Raw genomic sequence first — 18,236 nt, forward strand, 5'->3', positions numbered from 1 at the left:
ACAAAAAAATTACTTTAAGACAAATCTGAGATTAGTGTAAGAAAAGAGAGACTTGGAATCCTCTATTTATTATTATTTTAATTTTTATGTCTACTCTGAATTGTTTGTATTATGTTTGTGGAAGTAGCTGAACATCTTTTAAACTTTATTCATAAATCTCAGCCACTTCATCGTATAGGATATTTCTTCTTGTATACGGTATGATGTTTTGTTATTATTGTGTTTGTGGAAGTAGCTGAACATCGTGTACATTTTCTTGATAAACTCAGCCAATCACCATATAAGGGATTTCCTCTTGTACACCCGAACCCGCGGTGTGATATTCGCAAATCGCCATTTGAGGATCGGTAGCGCCATCGGTTTTTTTTAACCAATCACAACCACAGTTTGGACTTGCTCGTTCATCAGCCAGCCAATCATTGTGCGGTGTTGCACTCGAAGGGCGGGTCTACGTTTAGTTCAGGAAGAAGGGTTGAAGTGAGGTGGAGAAATCATCATTTAGGTAGCTCACTGCTAGCTGCCTATAGCCGACTTCCGAGGTGTTATGAGCTTTGTAGTCAAAATCAGTAGATTGTTTTAGTTTTGATAGGAGCAACGATGACCCTCTAACACCAAGAATGGACATAAGTTAACAATGACGGGGGAGAAAAAGAAGAAAAAGCGGCTGAACCGCAGCATTCTTCTTGCAAAGAAAATTATAATAAAAGATGGAGGAAGTGTGAGTTAAATATTTATTTATCTTCGTTAAGTGAGCTTTGCCACTGAGCTAAACTGGCTCTCAGTTGCTGAAATTAGTTAGTAGCCTTGTTTATTTCATGAAAAACGTAGCAGTCGCAGCGCCATTTGTTTATATCTTTCTGTCTTTCATGGTTTACCGTTAACCGTTAGCTGAGTCCGTGTGGCTAACACAGCTAGCTCTGAAGTGGCTAATGTTAGCGGCCTAGTCGTTTACACGTCAGCCCTGGTAATGCTACGGTTGGGTGTGTATTTATTTATCTCTGCACAGTATCTCAGTTAACCAGAATGTTATTTACGCTGACTTTAAACCAGCACTTAATGTTTAACGGTGTCTCACGTGTGTTCAAATCTTCAAAATTACGCGTGACGGTGCTTTATAAAGCATAAACTGGCACTAACGTTAGCTCTCTAGCATATGTGTCTAATTGGGGTTATTTTTATCCTGCTACAACAAACTGATAATCATTGTATTATCTAGCTAACTGTTTCTGAGACAAAGTAGTGTAACTTTCCAGTCAACGTAAGATATGTTTGGTCGATAATGTGGTTTAATACATTTTACGGTTTGGTAATGTTCGTTGAAAACTAGCACGCACGACGGTTAACGTTAAGTAAACATTCCAGATGAGCAAACATATTGACTGCATCTGTTTAAGACCTGCAACGAAGTTCATAACTATATGTCGTCTGTTCAGAATGTGGTGCTAATGATTGGTTCAAAATCACTTTGTTGTTTGTATGTACACTTAGCTGGGTCACCTGTGGTCCAGGTATGAACAATATTATAATGTGATACGATGCCCTTAGCTGGAAGCGTCAACCTTCCTCAATACACGGACCAAACAGACAACGAACTATCATTTCGGAGATTCCTGTTATTTGCATCATTTTTTTTTTTTACATGGTCAAAGTGATGATTGCCCCAAATTTAGGCTTTTGGCATTGAGTGAGTATGGTAGGATTGTTATAAATACAGTGAGGCATCAGAGATGGTTATGTAATCCGGTGGACAGCTATGCCAAACATTCTGAGTTTCCAAATGAAGACACACCGATTTGTAATCCTAATGAAGAGAACCAAAAACTGTTGTTTTCTCTCAGTAATGATCCTGTCGATAACCATGTGTCTGTAAATTTTTTTGTACCTGACATGATGTGGCTATATTCCAATGAGGTCCTTAGTTCAGGTCATTGTTATTGCCTCACTGTATTACTGCAGCTTCTCCTGACTACTCAGCCATTAAGATTTCACTTTCTACATCCAATCCATGATCCAGTCATTGCATATAATAGGCTTAGATGCTCACTAGTCAATAGCAAAATGTGATCTCTAATGATGTAGCTGGTCGTCATTTCAGTGGAGGGGAAGTTGCAACATCCCTATAATGAGACAGTTGCAGAATGTTCCTTTTTTTTTTTTTTTTTTTTTTTTTCTTCGGATAAGCAGGTGCGTCGTAGAACAAAAAGGATGTGACTTCCTTCTGATTTGCCTGCAACTTTTAATGAACCAGTAGACTTATACAGTCCTTGCTAGTCATTATAACATTGCCGCTTGTGACCCGCTCAGTTATACTCAGACCTGAAGACTGGGTTTTTTTGTGACGGTTTCACTCTCTCTACGTGGGGAAGTGACAAACCACATGAGCGAGTAAACTAGCAGCTAATGCCTATGTTAAGGTGGCCCTGGCCTACTTCACAGTCTCGAAGAGTTATCATCATAAGGAATCTGTGGTTCCTGTGAAAGATTCTGCTCAGCATCCACACCCACTCGACCACACGTTCTCTTCACCTTACAGACTTGTGTAGATTTTATTGTGTGGCAATTCAGTTACTTCCTCTCTAGGGAGTGGGTTTTATGAAAGTTTAAAGGATGCCAATTGGTGTTTTACTCATTATAGGTCTATACTTATTGTGACCCGATAAACTATAGAACAGAATCATTAGTTATTTTCACACCTGTAGGATCAAACACTTCGGCTCCTAGCTGTCAAATGTAAATGAAGAATTTTTTCACCAATACATTTTAAATCTTATTTTTTATTTTTTAAATTACGAATTATTGTCCTACACTTGGATGAATTTGAAATTAAATGAGTAATCTCCGCTTGATTTAGGGCCTGTGCATTCACTTACTCAACAAAATTAATTTGTAATAAGCGTAAGGCACGATAGCTGATATTGCATATTGCATGTAAACAGCTTAACTTCGTCTCAATCACATTAATGTTGTAATTAGAGTAAGTATGACTGGATTAAAAGAGCCACAATACTGCTTTTAAATTAGTCTTGGCATGTATGCACCTTAGTCGCTTTTATGTTCTCGGATCTTTGACTTTGATAAATTGTGCAGGCACCACTAAGCTCATGTTGTAGAATAGAGAACAAAAAGCAGAATGGCTTGTGGCAATGAAAAAAACAAAACTGGCAGCAGATATACAGCTTTTTCTCTGTAAGTTATCAGTTTAGAAAGCAATACCATTTCCAGTCCCATGAGCAGATTTCAGTATGAAGATAGTATCAATTTGAATTTCAATTGAAGGAAAAAAGTATGCAAGTCACAGAGCAATCCTGATTCTTTTGGTGGTTTAGTTCAACTTTCAGCCCTGTATTGGCCAAGTCAAAACTTCCTTCCAAAAGTCCAGAGTGAAACAATATTTCCCATTGGCTTACTTACTCTATCCCATCTGTGGGCTGTCCCACAGGATCGGGTGATGCAGAATCTCTGTATCATTAGGCGAAAGCTTCTTTGAATTAGATTCCAGTTTGAGGTTCGATCTATTAATGTGTTACCGTTTACAGGCACTATGATGCAGTAAAAAAAAAAATGTTTGTTGCTTCTTGGCTAATCACCTCTCTGTTTGTATGTCTCCATCCAGCCTCAGGGAATCGGTGAGCCCAGTGTTTACCATGCTGTGGTGGTCATCTTCTTGGAGTTTTTTGCATGGGGTCTTCTCACCACCCCAATGCTCACGGTAAGCCCGGACACACACACACTCTCACGTAGACACACTGTTATGTAAACTGATATAACCGTTAGTAATGCATTCATACGCCTACACCTCTCTTCTCTTGTAACCCAGCCAAAGAGTGGCATTTCCCATTGACTGGAATCATACAAGACCCATCAGTGTCTCTGAATGATTGAATTCCTAATCAAATGAGTGAGGCCCCGCGTGACGCAGTTTGTTTGTTTTTTTGTGCGTGTGTGTTGGCAGATGTTTTGCCAAGCACTAATGGACTGAGAAATATGAAAAGGGCATCAAACTGTTGCATTGTCTGAGCACCAGCTCTTTGTTGAAAAGGCTTATCGGGGGGTCACTGGTTTGTGTTGTCAGGCCACAGCACACAACCACACTTTCACCTCAGTGCACTGCAGAGTGGTGTGGTGACCATATTTGCTACAAGCAACTCGGACCGAGTTATTTAGAAGATTGTCTTTCCAAAATGTTATGTGTTGTTGTTTTTTTAAAACAACAACACAATGTTGGCGCCAGAAGAACAATAAGCTAGTTAATGGAATAGTTGTCCTTCTTTTGACAGTGGCTTTCCATTTCTGTATTTATTTAAATGTCCAGTTTCTTTTTCAACTTGCATGTTTTTTCTCTTTGTAAATTACTTTGTGTAGAAACTGGTATCTCAGACAAATGAGTATACATCTGTGCGCCACATGATGTGAACCAGACAGGCTTATGCAATGCATGCTTTCCAGCAGCCTCTTGTTTGAAGAGGTGGTTGTATGTGTAACTGTTGTGCATTAATTACTGGGGGTTTGTAAAGCCTTAATTACTGGGGGTTTGTTGCCCTCAAGATCCCTGGGCGGAGGTAGGATTTGCATTTTGGACTAATCAGAGGGCGCCTGAAGATGAGAGGGACTGCTTCACTGCTCCCAATGAGTGTACTGCTGTGTGTGTGTGTGTGTGTGTGTGTGTGTGTGTGTGTGTGTGTGTGTGTGTGTGTGTGTGTGTGTGTGTGTGTGTGTGTGTGTGTGTGTGTGTGTGTGTGTGTGTGTGTGTGTGTGTGTGTGTGTGTGTGTGTGTGGAGATTCTCAGCGATGCCATGAGCTTTTCCTTCTGTACCCCTAATCAATAACTAGTTATTTAGTCGAGCTCCAGATGTTCTAATTTAATGGCTTCATGTTATCACACCAGTGTCAATGACACTGACGGTATGGACTTTGAGCTGGACTGTCTTTTCCCCTTTGCATTCTCACAAATGTACAGTATTGTAGGAACATGTCTGAACATATCCTGAAATATGAAATGTACTTAATAAATGCACTTGCATATATATATAGTGCCTTTCTAGTCTTCCAATCCAAGTGCTTCCACACAACATTTACCTGTTCTTACACTTCCTGTGTAAGAACCTGTTCTTACTTTTTTTGTGAGAAAGCAGCAGTAAACCAAGCATCATCAAAAAATTGAAAAGTTCTCCATATCATTTGTTTATAAGAAAGCTTGAAAAATCAAATTTTGAAAGACCGCTTCACATGGAGTAAACATTTTATTGTTTCATTGAAGGTGCTATACACAAGATTGGGAGCATTTCTATTGTATTTTATCAGCTCTCAACATGGAGACGGCCGAGCTGGCGTCTTGTAGCTAACGGTGCTAATAGTGTAAACAAGTCCTGGCAGAGCTAACAGTGGTTACTTGAAGGGGAACAGTAGGCTGGTTGCTGAACGTCACCTGTAATCACCTGTCTTTCCCGTTCTGTTTGATTTGTATCTTAGGGTGGACTATTTGGATTGTCTCAGAAAACAGAACATGTTCGGTACAACCCCTTTGGGATAATTGTGCTGACAATTTATTTAAATCTATACTCTGGTTTTCTCTGTTGATTTTATGACCAAAGTAATGGGATTTAGCACTCGCATGAGGAATGACAACAATGTTAGTGAGTGCACTCAAGTTTTTGTCTCAAAAATTCAAATCTCTACCACAAAGTATAAAATAATGAAGACCGTTTGATGCTGCTGCAGTGTTTACATGCTGCAAATATGGGTGCGGATTTTAATATTATTATTATTATTATTATTATTATTATTATTATTATTATTGGGGTGGGGTGGGTTTAATTTTCCATCTCAAGTTATGTATTCTGTGTTTTTTTTATCTTGTGTTTTATTTTATTTATTTAAAAATTGGGCTAAAAATTAGATCTTTGGAATCTGTTATAGTTTTGAAATGGATAGAGGAGAGACAGGTGAATGTATTTTAGTAAATATGCACAATTTGTATGAAAAGTAATACTGTATCTGCTATAATCTGCATGTCACAATTTGCAGTTGGTAATGGTGCAATGGCCAAGGGATCTGTGTTGTGGGTGGTGTTGATGATTTTTGCCCATGATCACTATGGAACTAAGTCATTTTATCTCTTTGTGTTTTTACCTACCCTGTGTCATGCTTTACATTTTATACACTTTGTCTGTTTTTAAAATCCATTTTCCGTTGGTTTTGTTTTTCTGCATGTCTATGTTTTATGTTGTTTCTGTGTGCTTTTGTTTGTGTTTTCCTGGTAATTATGTGAGATGACTCAACATGTGGGTCATATCCCTGTGAAATGTCTCAGAAAACACATAAGATATTTATGTTTAATGTAGTGAACATGTTTTTATTTTTCATTACAGTGACAAGTTTAAACATCCTGCCAGTGACCTCAATGATTGAATTCATGTTTTATTTCCTGGATTTCAACCCTCCATTATTTGGAGTTTAGTCATGTTTGGCGTCATAGTTGTTTTGCTCCCTAGTTGTAGTTTAACTCTGAGAAAACACTGTAGGTCATTTTTTTTAAATGTGACGCAAACTCTGTGGATAACGTGGTTTCATGCGGTCTTATCTGTGTTTGTTCTTCAGGTATTACACCAGACATTCCCCCAACACACATTCCTGATGAATGGACTTATCCATGGTGTCAAGGTAAGTTATCGGTACACACCAACAGTGAGTATTCTGTCTCTTGGTGACCGTGACTAAGTGGAGAGCAGGGCCGCCTTTCAATCAGAGGGTTGGTGGTTCGATCCCTGGCTCCTGCTCCACTAGTCAATGTGTCCTTGAGCAAGACACTTAACCCAAAAATTGCTCCCGTAGTTGTGCCTACGGTGTATAGATAGAGAATTGTAAATCGCTTTGGATAAAAGCATCTGCTAAATGACTGTAATGTCTTATGACCGCAATATAGCACTGACACGATGCCAGCAAGTTATGTCTTGTTGTTTTATTGACAATACTTCAATAACAAGCAATATATCTAAGGTAACAAAAAGCCATACAGTAAGGCATGCCAGCAGCCATAGGCTCTTCTTTTTTTTTTTAAGCACTGCAGCTGCTGTACAGCAAGTTTGTTTTCCTTTTTTTGCACCTGGAAGATTTGCTGAGCGTGTGCTCTCTTGTTCAGTGACGCCCTGCTTAACACTAATGCAGTTACATGTAAACACCTGCAAGCTGTCCCGTTACCCCGGCAGGTTCTCCAGCTCACTACAGAATATATCATAGAAGCACGCTGAGAGCCTCAAGTGCACCTTCATGGTCCCTATTCAGGGAACAGGAGAGTGTGTCTCAAGATAGTCGGAGAGTGCATGCTTCTGTTTTCATTGGGGCTCATTCAGTAATATGTGCGTGGAAATGTTACTACTTTGCGCACACGTGCAAAATTACCGACATTCTAAACTGACTGGTGCGTGTCTGCTATTTTAAACTGGCATATTGCCACGCCCCCATTTCTCTATAAAAGGATATATACTTATGCTTAGAGTTGTATCATGGGGAAAGCGGTGAAGTTGTTGTACAGGAGCGAAACATGGACACGGGTGGAGGAGGACAAGGACCCCCTGATCTGTCAGCCTAAGATGAGACCCGCCACAATTATTGTACATGCATCTATGCGTAAAGCGTTCATACGCCTGGTTTAGGCATGTTTGTGAATAAGGCTAATAATAATAAGTAAAATATTTACTATGCGAAGAAGTGACCACCAAAAAACACGTAACAATCTGTTTTCTATATGTGAACGTAATGGATTGATTGTTTTTATTTTGTGAAGATAAAAAAAATGTATGATGAAAACAACAATTTTGTGGTCACACAAAAATTAAATTTAAAAAAAACAACTAAATAACTGTCTTTTATTAGCCAGATGATAACATTTCAAACATCTGTTTTTGTTTTTACTTCAAAACAGACCTCAAACCAGAAAAGCTCTAAGTCCTTTGTTATTGTCTTTATTTAGAGTAGGAAAATATTTTCTAAGTCTGCCAGCTACAATAGCCTGGTGATATCAGACTTTCCAGACCATATAAAGGACTTTAACTGGCCTAAACAATAGATATTGTTTGCCTTCATGCCAGTATGGCTATAGAGGGAAACGTTTCACATGAATCTGCTTGTGAGTGAGCAGTAAGGCCAGTATCATACACAGATTAGAGTTGTGTTTAGAGCCAAACCTGCAGGTTTCTGTGTTGACGGGGTATGTGTACTTGAATCACAGTCCCTGTGAATCTGAGTGTTAACTTCACTCACGTTGACCATTTTCAACACTTTTCTGATACATCCGCCTCCCTTTCTGTCCCATCTTTCTCTCTCCATCCTCTCCAGGGCCTATTATCATTTCTCAGTGCTCCGCTGATTGGAGCGTTGTCAGACGTTTGGGGACGCAAATCCTTCTTGCTGCTAACAGTCTTCTTCACATGTGCACCCATTCCACTGATGAAGATCAGCCCATGGTGAGTGCAAAAACGCCAACGGCTCTATCTAATTATTCAGTCTTGTTTTTAGGTAGAAGGTGAATGAAGTACTGTAATGCAACCTAATGCGACAGAGTAAACTACAGCCCCAAAATGACCAGTTAACAACACTACGAACTTCACAAATGTAAAATGACACTGTTAAAAGCCAAACCCTTTTATTCCTTCAGGTGGTACTTTGCCGTTATCTCCATGTCCGGCGTCTTTGCCGTCACTTTTTCTGTAATCTTTGCCTACGTGGCGGATATCACGCAGGAGCATGAGAGGAGCACAGCATACGGTTTGGTAAGGACATGGTTCACCAAAACATCTGTTAAATGCCTCCACACTGATTGAGTTCTAACAATTAGAAAATACAAGTGCATTAAAAGACTAGATCGATTCCTTCCCGTTTGGCTCAGCTCTGCATGTCGCTCCCTCCAGGTATCCGCTACCTTTGCAGCCAGCCTGGTTACCAGCCCGGCCATCGGAGCCTACTTATCGGTGACCTACGGCGACACCTTGGTGGTGATCCTGGCCACGGCCATTGCCCTGCTGGACATCTGCTTCATCCTGGTGGCCGTACCAGAGTCGCTGCCGGAGAAGATGAGGCCAGCGTCGTGGGGAGCACCCATCTCCTGGGAACAGGCAGACCCCTTCGCTGTGAGTAACAACGTGACACATTTCAGTCTGCTGTGACCCGGTATTATGCACAGCTTTCTCACCAAACGGCAGTTGATTGCAGTGTTTCATCAGCTCTGTTGTTGTTTGCAAACCTGCCAACCTGTACGCATTTAGTGTAGCCCGAACGCGCTTTGACATCCAAGTACTCTGGTACGAGTTTTTACTTCCTTTTTTTTTTTTTTTTTTTTTTGTCTGAACTGCAATATCCATCCATTGCAGTTCAGCATGGAAACACTGTCCAGAGACACAAAACAAAACAGAGGAAATTTTGTCCTAAAGTAACTATAACTTTTAGATTAAGGCTTATTAAAGTAGGAGCCAATGGTAAATGGTCTCCACTAACATTGCTCATGTCTATGTCTCGCAGTCTCTGCGTAAGGTGGGCCAGGACTCCACGGTGCTCCTCATCTGTATCACAGTGTTCCTCTCCTACCTCCCTGAGGCCGGCCAGTACTCCAGCTTCTTCCTCTATCTCAGACAGGTAACACTCTGCTCTTTTACACTTCCAGAAAGAACATAAACATGACTGGATTAAACACGCAGATTACCCAAACGAACATTGTTTACACACATCATGTACACTTTTACATCACATGTAATAGCACCTACTCATCCACAGTAGGGACATGGAATTGTGATTTCATTGGTTATTGTGATATTCGGAAGCTAAGACACTGCTTTCTTACATGAAGTTGTTATATTTGGTATTAATATGTCAGCGTCATACTTAAGCAATTTGTTTTGCTAATAAAAAGCTGGAATTGCTACAGGAAAACTCAGCGACTCATTTCTAAACAGCTGGGGAGACATTCTCCCAACACACTTTTTCCTACGTCACTTTAAAATTGGATCAGCAGGTTTGCTCAGCAGTGTGGGAACAAATTCATTAGGTGTCTCAGCAAAATGCTACCGCAGGAAAACCGATGTATTTTAACAGCACAAGTAGCCTGAATTAGACTTGTTCATTCGTTCTTTAAAGGCACAGTAGCATCGGGATGTGATCTCCTTTTTTTCTTTTTAAACTGCTTGAAGTGAGGATTGTTTAGTTTGTGTAAATGATGTCGGATAAACCAGTCGGGCAAGTCTGACATGCACACAATCTAAAAAAAACTAACTGCAAAGTAGTTCTGGAGCATTGAGGCTCACATTACTCTTCACATATTCCAGTTCCCTTTTATGCCGAAGTTATCGTATATCTCTCACATTCATAATTTAAACACACCTCGCACCAGCTGCCCTACTCCTGAGGCTGCCTGTATTGAAGGAGATAAAGGGCAGCATATTTGACCTAAATAGAAAAGAGGAGCACCGTTTGTACACAGCGCGTGTTTACAAAACGCCACAAACAAGCCCCCTTCTTCCTTTTGTGTTAGGTGAAAAATGGGGGATGGCTTTGTGTCTGATCAACTTCTCTTGTGTGACTGTGACTGTGCTTGTCTTCTCGTGTCCTAACTCGTGTTGTCTGAACGCTGTCTCCCCCTCAGGTCATAAGCTTCTCATCAGAGACAGTGGCTGCCTTTATCGCTGTTGTGGGGATCCTCTCAATAATAGCCCAGGTACTGAAAACCACTTTTGCTCTAGAATTACATGTCAAATTGAGCCGTCCGTTTTATTATTGTTACTCTTGACTGTTTTTTTTTAACATGGCAGATAGTGAAAAGTTGCACATTTTCCAGAGCCCATGTTGAAGTCAAGTCAAATGTGATTTGTATATCACAAATTTGCATCACAGCACTTTACAATCTGTGCAGCATACCCCACCCTCTGTCCTTAGAATCACTGGATGAGGTAAAACTCCACAAAAACCTTTCAACAGGGAAAAAAGAGCAACAGAGGACAGACAGACATGACAGATGTGTGAACAGAGTAGACTGTAAACTGAATAACTTTGGGTTGATTTTGAGAAAAAAACAAGCAAATTTGAAGACCCTATTAATTCTATCACAGAAGCCAATTTTAACATTTGAGTGGGTAGTTTATTTTAAATATTGCTGCAGATAACTTTTCTGTCCGTAGATTAATCAAGGGGTTTGTTTCAGCTCTATGTAAGAGTCAAGACTCCAGTGCATTGAAAATGGTTCGAACTATTTGCTACATTACTTTACGCATCCTTGGAGGTTACTTGTGTGACCTATGTACTGTGGTTCTGCAGACGGTGGTGTTGGGGATCCTGATGCGGTCCATAGGGAATAAGAACACAATCCTGCTCGGCCTCGGCTTCCAGATCCTCCAGCTGGCGTGGTACGGCTTCGGCTCGCAGCCCTGGTCAGTAACGTCTAATACACACTCCCCTTTTCAGGTTCAATGTGCAAGCTTAAGATAGAAGTGATCCGGATAAATGTGATCACACTGCAGTATAATTCAAATAAGCAAGGAAGGAAGTTGGTCTAATATGACGAGGCATTTCCTGCAGCTTTGTGCAGAACCAGTCATAGGCATAACGCTTTTGAATCAGATAATGGTGACTCATTCAACCCCAGTAAATCAGAAAATATTTAACCTGTGCATGGCAAGATGGAGTATTTTTTTTTTTTTTTTAAACTTCCAAGTAAAAAACAAAATTACAAAATACCTTTTATGACAAATGTTTGCTTTCAATGTTACTCAAATAATATTCCTAGAACCTAAAGCACAGTCAGATACCAACCAGAATCTATAATCCGAGTCAATAAAATCTAAATGGTACCCAACCCAACATGAGTTAACGCTGCACACATACAGGCACTATTTCCATCTTTTGCATTAGAATTTCTTGTTATTGTTCACTGTTGTTGTAATGCTCTGACAAACCACCAGAGGGAAGCATAGCCTAATTCAAAAGCTGGCGAAACAGTAAGCTGATAACTGAGACTCTAGAAAGGCGTCAATATAGTGTTGTAACTCAAAAGATTTAGTTTGACCAAAGTAAAATGATTTTCTTTCTTTACTGTCATGGAAGTTACACTTTGAGATTCAGTGCCTTAAAAAAAATGTTTTTTCCCCAAAGCTAAAAGCAGTAGAACTAATGTTTCACTTGAAACCTGTAAATATGAAGAAAAGATGCTTTTACTAAAGAAGCCCCACCCTGACACACACGGGTCGTAGATCACAACAACTGCGTCAGCTTCTCTTGTTGTTTCTGCCCGGTGGTGAGGGCAGAGTGACCCCTAACATTGATTGATTGTGAATGAAAGCATTCACAACATGTCGTCTTGTTGAGGCTCTCTGCTTTGGTCAATACCTGGGAAATTCAGTTAAATAAAGGTCAGGTTGTTCCATGGTCACAAAAAGAAAAAGAAAAACAGTATCCAAAGCATTCACACGATGATTGAAAACAAAACCATTCAAATCATTCTCATGGTTCTAGTTTTTCATAAATTGATTAGGAACTATCTCAAATTAGCTTTGACATTTTTTACTTTGAGGCTCAGTCACTGCTTATTTATATCTAGCTGCATTTTCCACAATTTATTCAGAGTTAAGTTTTTTTTTATTTTTTTCCAGCCATAATCTTTTAACCATAGTAGGCATAAAAACCTTCAAGGACCGGTATTAATCCAATTCTTGAAAGGTTAAAAAGCCTTTTGTTTGTATCCTGAACAAACATGTGTTGTTGGCTATAGGATGATGTGGGCTGCTGGAGCTGTTGCAGCCATGTCCAGCATCACTTTCCCCGCCATCAGCGCCATCGTGTCCCGCAATGCAGACCCCGACCAACAAGGTGAGTCACTCAACTGTTAACATCTGTTTGATAAAATAAGCATGCGTCAGTGCAAGCTACATATGAACTTAATGCCCAGCTAAAACACACTCTTAAATAAGCTAAGTTATTGTTTAAATTATTGAGTATCTCATCACAGTAAAAGTGAACAAGGCTAGGAATTTGACCCTGCATTCAATGCTACATTTAGTTGCTTTTATTTTACTGTTTTCCATTCCAAATGCAATACACACATTCCTGTCAGTGCATAAAAAGTATTTAAGTTCAGTGCACTTCATTTGTTGACAAAGTGGGTGTCTGTGCCCTCACATTGCACACTGATACACCAGCAAGAGGAGGGATGTACACAAGTATTTCGCTGCTGTATACCTGTGTTGATCTATATCATACATTTTTATTTGACAAATAACTCAATCTCATTCTGATTGGCTGCTGAAATGTAGCACCTGTTAGAGATGTTCCTGACGGTGTTGTGTTCATATCTGTCCGCCTGCAGGTGTTGTCCAGGGGATGATTACTGGAATCCGGGGCCTCTGTAACGGTTTGGGCCCTGCTCTTTACGGATTTGTCTTCTACTTGTTCCACGTGGAGCTGACCGACACGGACGGCTCTGAGAAAGGTGCCAAACCCAACATGGCCAACCCCACTGATGAGGTATGTACTCAATACTGTTTCACAGACAAAATACTAAGTGGCACATATGGTAGCTGTGCTTGAACAAAAATATTTCTCTCTTTTCAGAGTTCCATCATCCCAGGTCCTCCCTTCCTCTTTGGTGCATGCTCAGTGCTGCTGTCCCTGCTGGTGGCCCTGTTTATCCCGGAGCACACGGGGCCCGGCGTGAGGCCCGGCGCCTATAAGAAGCACAGCAACGGGGCCCAGAGTCACTCCCACAGCCCCCAAGGCAGCGGGGCCGAGGGCAAGGAGCCGCTGCTGGAGGACAGCAGTGTATAACCACAGCTAAGGGGGGGCAGACAGCGCTCCAACCCAACACCCCTGCACACACGGACAGAAATACACATTTAACCACACGGACACACTCTCACCTCAGGCACACGTCAGACTCAAAGTGCCATGAAGAGCTGTTTGTGTCCACGGCACAAAAGTGGGCACTCCTCCCTTAGCAGCCCTTTTCTTTCTTTTTTTTTAGGACTCTCTAAAGACCCTGTATGAAGAGATTGTGTTGAGTATTCTTTTGGGCTGCAGTGGAAAGGTGTGTGTGTGTGTGTGTGTGTGTGTGTGTGTGTGTGTGTGTGTGTGTGTGTGTGTGTGTGTGTGTGTGTGTGTGTGTGTGTGTGTGTGTGTGTGTGTGTGTGTGTGTGTGTGTGTGTGTGTGTGTGTGTGTCTTGCTGAGCTGGACTCTAATCCTTGGTTTCTATAAAGCGGTAACAGAGTGGAGCATACAACAGCTTGTCCCCTCCTGGTGTAAAACAGAAGCGGAGTGATTTGGTTTAGAGTGTGAGTGGGGTGGATATGAAATGTTACTAAATACCTGTGTGATTCTTCATATTCTTCTGTAGCTAGCGACGTGGCAACTGTGTCTGTTTGTTCAACGGGAGTGTAACAAACAGTCAGTTGAGCACTCGTCTGCTGGTCTTTCACAAGCTAAATTCAGTTCTGATGCTCGTCTCTGTTGAAGCGTCGAGAAGGGAACACAGTCCTTCCTCTGAATGCACAGCAGCAACTGTTCACCTACGAGGGGAGTCTCTGCAAACCAGTGTTGGGGGCGGGAGGGAGGCAGCGCCAGCCAAATCTAGGTCAGGAGGGGTCAACCAGTTCAGATGAGAGAGGAAAAAAAAAAAAAGCTTCTGAAGACCACACTTTGTTTAAACATCACACTTCTGACAGAGAGAAGTGTGCGAGAGAGACCACTTTATTAGCTGAAGCTGTTTTTCAGTGTTTACTTGCCATTCTCTAGATTAGTAGTACAGTTTGGGTTGTAATATTTTTCTCTGTTCGAACTGAAAGCTAGTTGTGCTTAAAGTTTTTAGTCAAGAAACAAATGTTGCCTCGAAGTGACTTAATGTAAATATATATTTATATATATATATATATATATTTATATTAATTACGTAACCTGTATGAAGACCGAGGTCTGAAAAGGCTCTGTAATCGTGCGCTATCGCTCCCATCGGAGCAGTTACAAACTTTTTATTCCTTTTTGTTTTCATGCTCTTTCTGTTACTTTGTTTCCTGACATCTATCACCATCAGGGTTACGGCTTACAGAACCATGTTTTTATTTTACAGGCCTCTGGAGCTAGAGCGTCGCGATCGGCACGTCAGTGTTGGCACTGACTGTTAATACGGAGTCTTTGAATTGATATCATTAGGTTGAACAGAATATCACTCGTGCTGCTGCGGTAGATCATTCAAAGGTTGAGTCTGATGTGAAGTGGCGGATACACATTTCTACAGCGGTAATATGAAGAATGAAACGGGTTCACTGAAGCCCCGACATTTAAGCTTCCATACAAACGCTTATTAACAGGCACCGCAAATTCCTCAAACCGCAACAAACAAATGGTAGAAGTTTTAGATGTGATGCACCTCAAGGAACTGGCTTCTAACTCACAAACTGACATTTAACAGGCTTCAGATTGTCTACAAAAGAGAGCCATTTATTTGGTCATTGTCGGGCCAGTTGTGTACACTCTAACCTGCGCCACCTTTAGGAAACTCAGCTGCAACAGTAGTTTAGACTTTCTGATGAAAAGAAATGTTTGTCGCCTGTTTGAGGCAAGGGCGGTAAAAGCTGCTACAAATCTGGCAGACGTTACAGTTTCACATTAGTCTTTTTAAAAGATGTGATGAGTGTTTTTAAGGTTTTACATTTTTCCACAAACACCTGTTCACTACAATAAAATAGAGTATTAAGTATCAGTCAAGATTCAATTAATTCATAAAAACACAACGGTGCTAGCTAGCCTTATCAAGCAATGTCTATTATAAACACCCATTAGGTAAAAACTATACAGAATTAGTTAAAGAAACTTTTCCACAAAAAACAAACGGCATAAAAACAAACTATTAACCTACAAAGTAACCAGGAGGGCTTTGATAGAATTATCAAAGTCCCAGAATTAAGAAGTATGATCCAGTCAACATATTAAATCTAATGTAGCAGAATGTAAAACCTTAAATACGCACACACAGGTGTCATAACTGCAGCATGTATTGTGTTTCTTTGCTGTGGATGGTGCACATCAGCACACATCTGTCTGCAGGTCTAATCTGCTGCGTTATCTTTCTTACCAGTAGGGGGCGCAGGTTGAACATTGAACTGCTCCTGGTTTTGGTGGCTGTATCAGTGATGCTGTGTTCCCTTTGTTCACATACTGTGCTAGCAACTGGTACATTTTCCTAATCCCAAATTTCAGAAGTTGATTTATAAAATGCCTCAAGTGCATTTAAATAGCCAAATACAACGTGATATGGATAAGTAGCTTACAATGGGTTTCATGCTGTTTAACATCTATCTGAAGAGAAGTGTACGTCATATATTTTGTGCCAATTTTTTTCTGGTTTTCATACTGTGTGTATGTGTGCTTGTTCACTTGAGTGATTTGAATATTTTTTGTCTTGTCTTAATTTTTTGGCTGAATTTTTTTATTTTTTTTATAGTTTTTAAAAACTTCATTCAGTAATCTTTTCAACATTGTGGCGAGATGGTAAATTATCGAATGTCCATCTAGCTGTCTTTCAATTTCAATCTTCATTTAATAACAAGCATTTCACTGTGGTTAGTTATATTTGATATTTCTCCCCAATTTATCAGTAGATAATAAAAGTCACTGAATGTTCAAAGCCAAGCTGTACATGTTGACCGCGCTATACCCTCAACATTTGACTTTTTATTATTTCAGAAGGGGTGTTGCTAGACAGAAGGCCATTGATGTTGATTTAATCTCTGAATATCATACTTTTTTTTTTTTTTTATTTAACATTTATTGGACCAACACATTGGTAAACCCATGAATTCAGATCCTACTAAAATTGGTAAGATTCTGCACCAGCCCCGTGTGCACTCATACAGCTTTCAAGCAGACGACTGTAAATGTACTAAAACTACTCGTACGTACATCAAGTGTATATATTTATTGCTCAAGGAGATGGCCACCTCTTGGGTCTATTTTGGTTGTATGGTGCAATTATTATTCTATATTTCTCAAGACTTACCTGCTGGCCACTCTGTTTTTAGTACGATGTGGTTTGTGGCCTGAACCCCCTTCTCTCTCTCTCTCTCTCTCTCTCTCTCTCTCGCTCTCGCTCTCGCTCTCGCTCTCGCTCTCTTTTTCTCTCTCTCTCTGTGTGCCTAAATTAGCCAAGAAATGAGTATGGCAACATAAGTAAATGGTGGTTATTATGTAAATATGGGAAACTAATGACAAACTATTTATTAAAGGTTTATTGTACAATGAAATGTTTGAGTTTGACTTTGTGGGTTTTGGGGTGTTTACCATACATTTTGTGTCTTTCAGGTTTATTTTTCCAATTTATAATTCCTTTTAGTGTTGTGTTTAAAACGTGGATCCTGAATTTTATGTCTGCTGAATCCCATTAGATCCCACTACAAACGGTTACATTTAGCTTTTACTTACTATTCAAAATCCCAGACTTTTTGTTGAATGCTCCAACATGTTGGATGTTTGTTTAGTAATCCTGCCCTTCAGAGTTATATTGAGGCTCTAATGCTTTCCTCCACTTAGACACTGTGTATACTCAACTGTTATTAACAGACCTGAGCTTGTTTACTTTCTGTGGTCTGAGCCTTTCTTTGTTAAAGCCACATGGAGGCAGTAGTAAAGTCTGGCAGAAACCCTTAACAAGGCCATCGGCCTGCTTTCCACTGAACTAGTGTGCACTAGGGGAGGGCGGGTTGATCCGATGTAGAGCAACTTCAGAGCCAGAAAAATATAACTTTTATTATTAAAAGCAGCTACTGTGAGGGGAGAGAAATGTGATGTCATTGTATGATTCTTTTTCATCATTCTCTGGTAAATGTTTATTTGACATGATTGCTGAGTGCGCACACAAAAGCATGCTACCAAGAGCGTTCATGTGCTCAAAACATAATCCAACATGATTTGTTTATTCAGGTTATTGATCCTTTTGTCTGTAGTATCGATACTTTTGGCCCGTCACTGGGGTGTACTGTACCACGTTACAACACTGACCACAAATATGCATTATAATCCTTTACTTTTATATAAAGACTTAAATAGTCCAGTTGTATTTATTAATTTCCTTTTGAAATGAGGTTTTATTTAGACATTTTTAATCTTCATACATTCATCAAGGGTTTGTTTCACTCATTTATATGTTGTGTGTTCTGGTTTCATACAGAAACCAGTGGCATAATATGAATGTGGGTGAATTGACGACATTTGG

General features: G+C 40.2%; 1 protein-coding gene across 1 annotated transcript; it reads left to right on the plus strand.

Moving 5' to 3' along the window:
- Nucleotides 1-477: 477 nt before the first annotated feature.
- Nucleotides 478-17,268, plus strand: mfsd14a2 (major facilitator superfamily domain containing 14A2). The gene is made up of 12 exons (XM_068737977.1): nt 478-718; nt 3,614-3,709; nt 6,598-6,660; nt 8,335-8,462; nt 8,654-8,768; nt 8,907-9,125; nt 9,514-9,627; nt 10,631-10,702; nt 11,299-11,411; nt 12,749-12,846; nt 13,343-13,500; nt 13,588-17,268. Exons 1-12 carry the CDS (start codon nt 635-637, stop codon nt 13,798-13,800), a joined length of 1,473 nt encoding a protein of 490 aa, XP_068594078.1. The 5' UTR covers nt 478-634; the 3' UTR covers nt 13,801-17,268.
- Nucleotides 17,269-18,236: the final 968 nt, after the last annotated feature.

The sequence above is a fragment of the Cebidichthys violaceus genome, unplaced genomic scaffold (genome assembly GCF_023349555.1).
Source record: "Cebidichthys violaceus isolate CVI_PGR_0920_01 unplaced genomic scaffold, fCebVio1.0.p SCAF_8, whole genome shotgun sequence".
Taxonomy (NCBI): Eukaryota; Metazoa; Chordata; class Actinopteri; order Perciformes; family Stichaeidae; genus Cebidichthys; species Cebidichthys violaceus.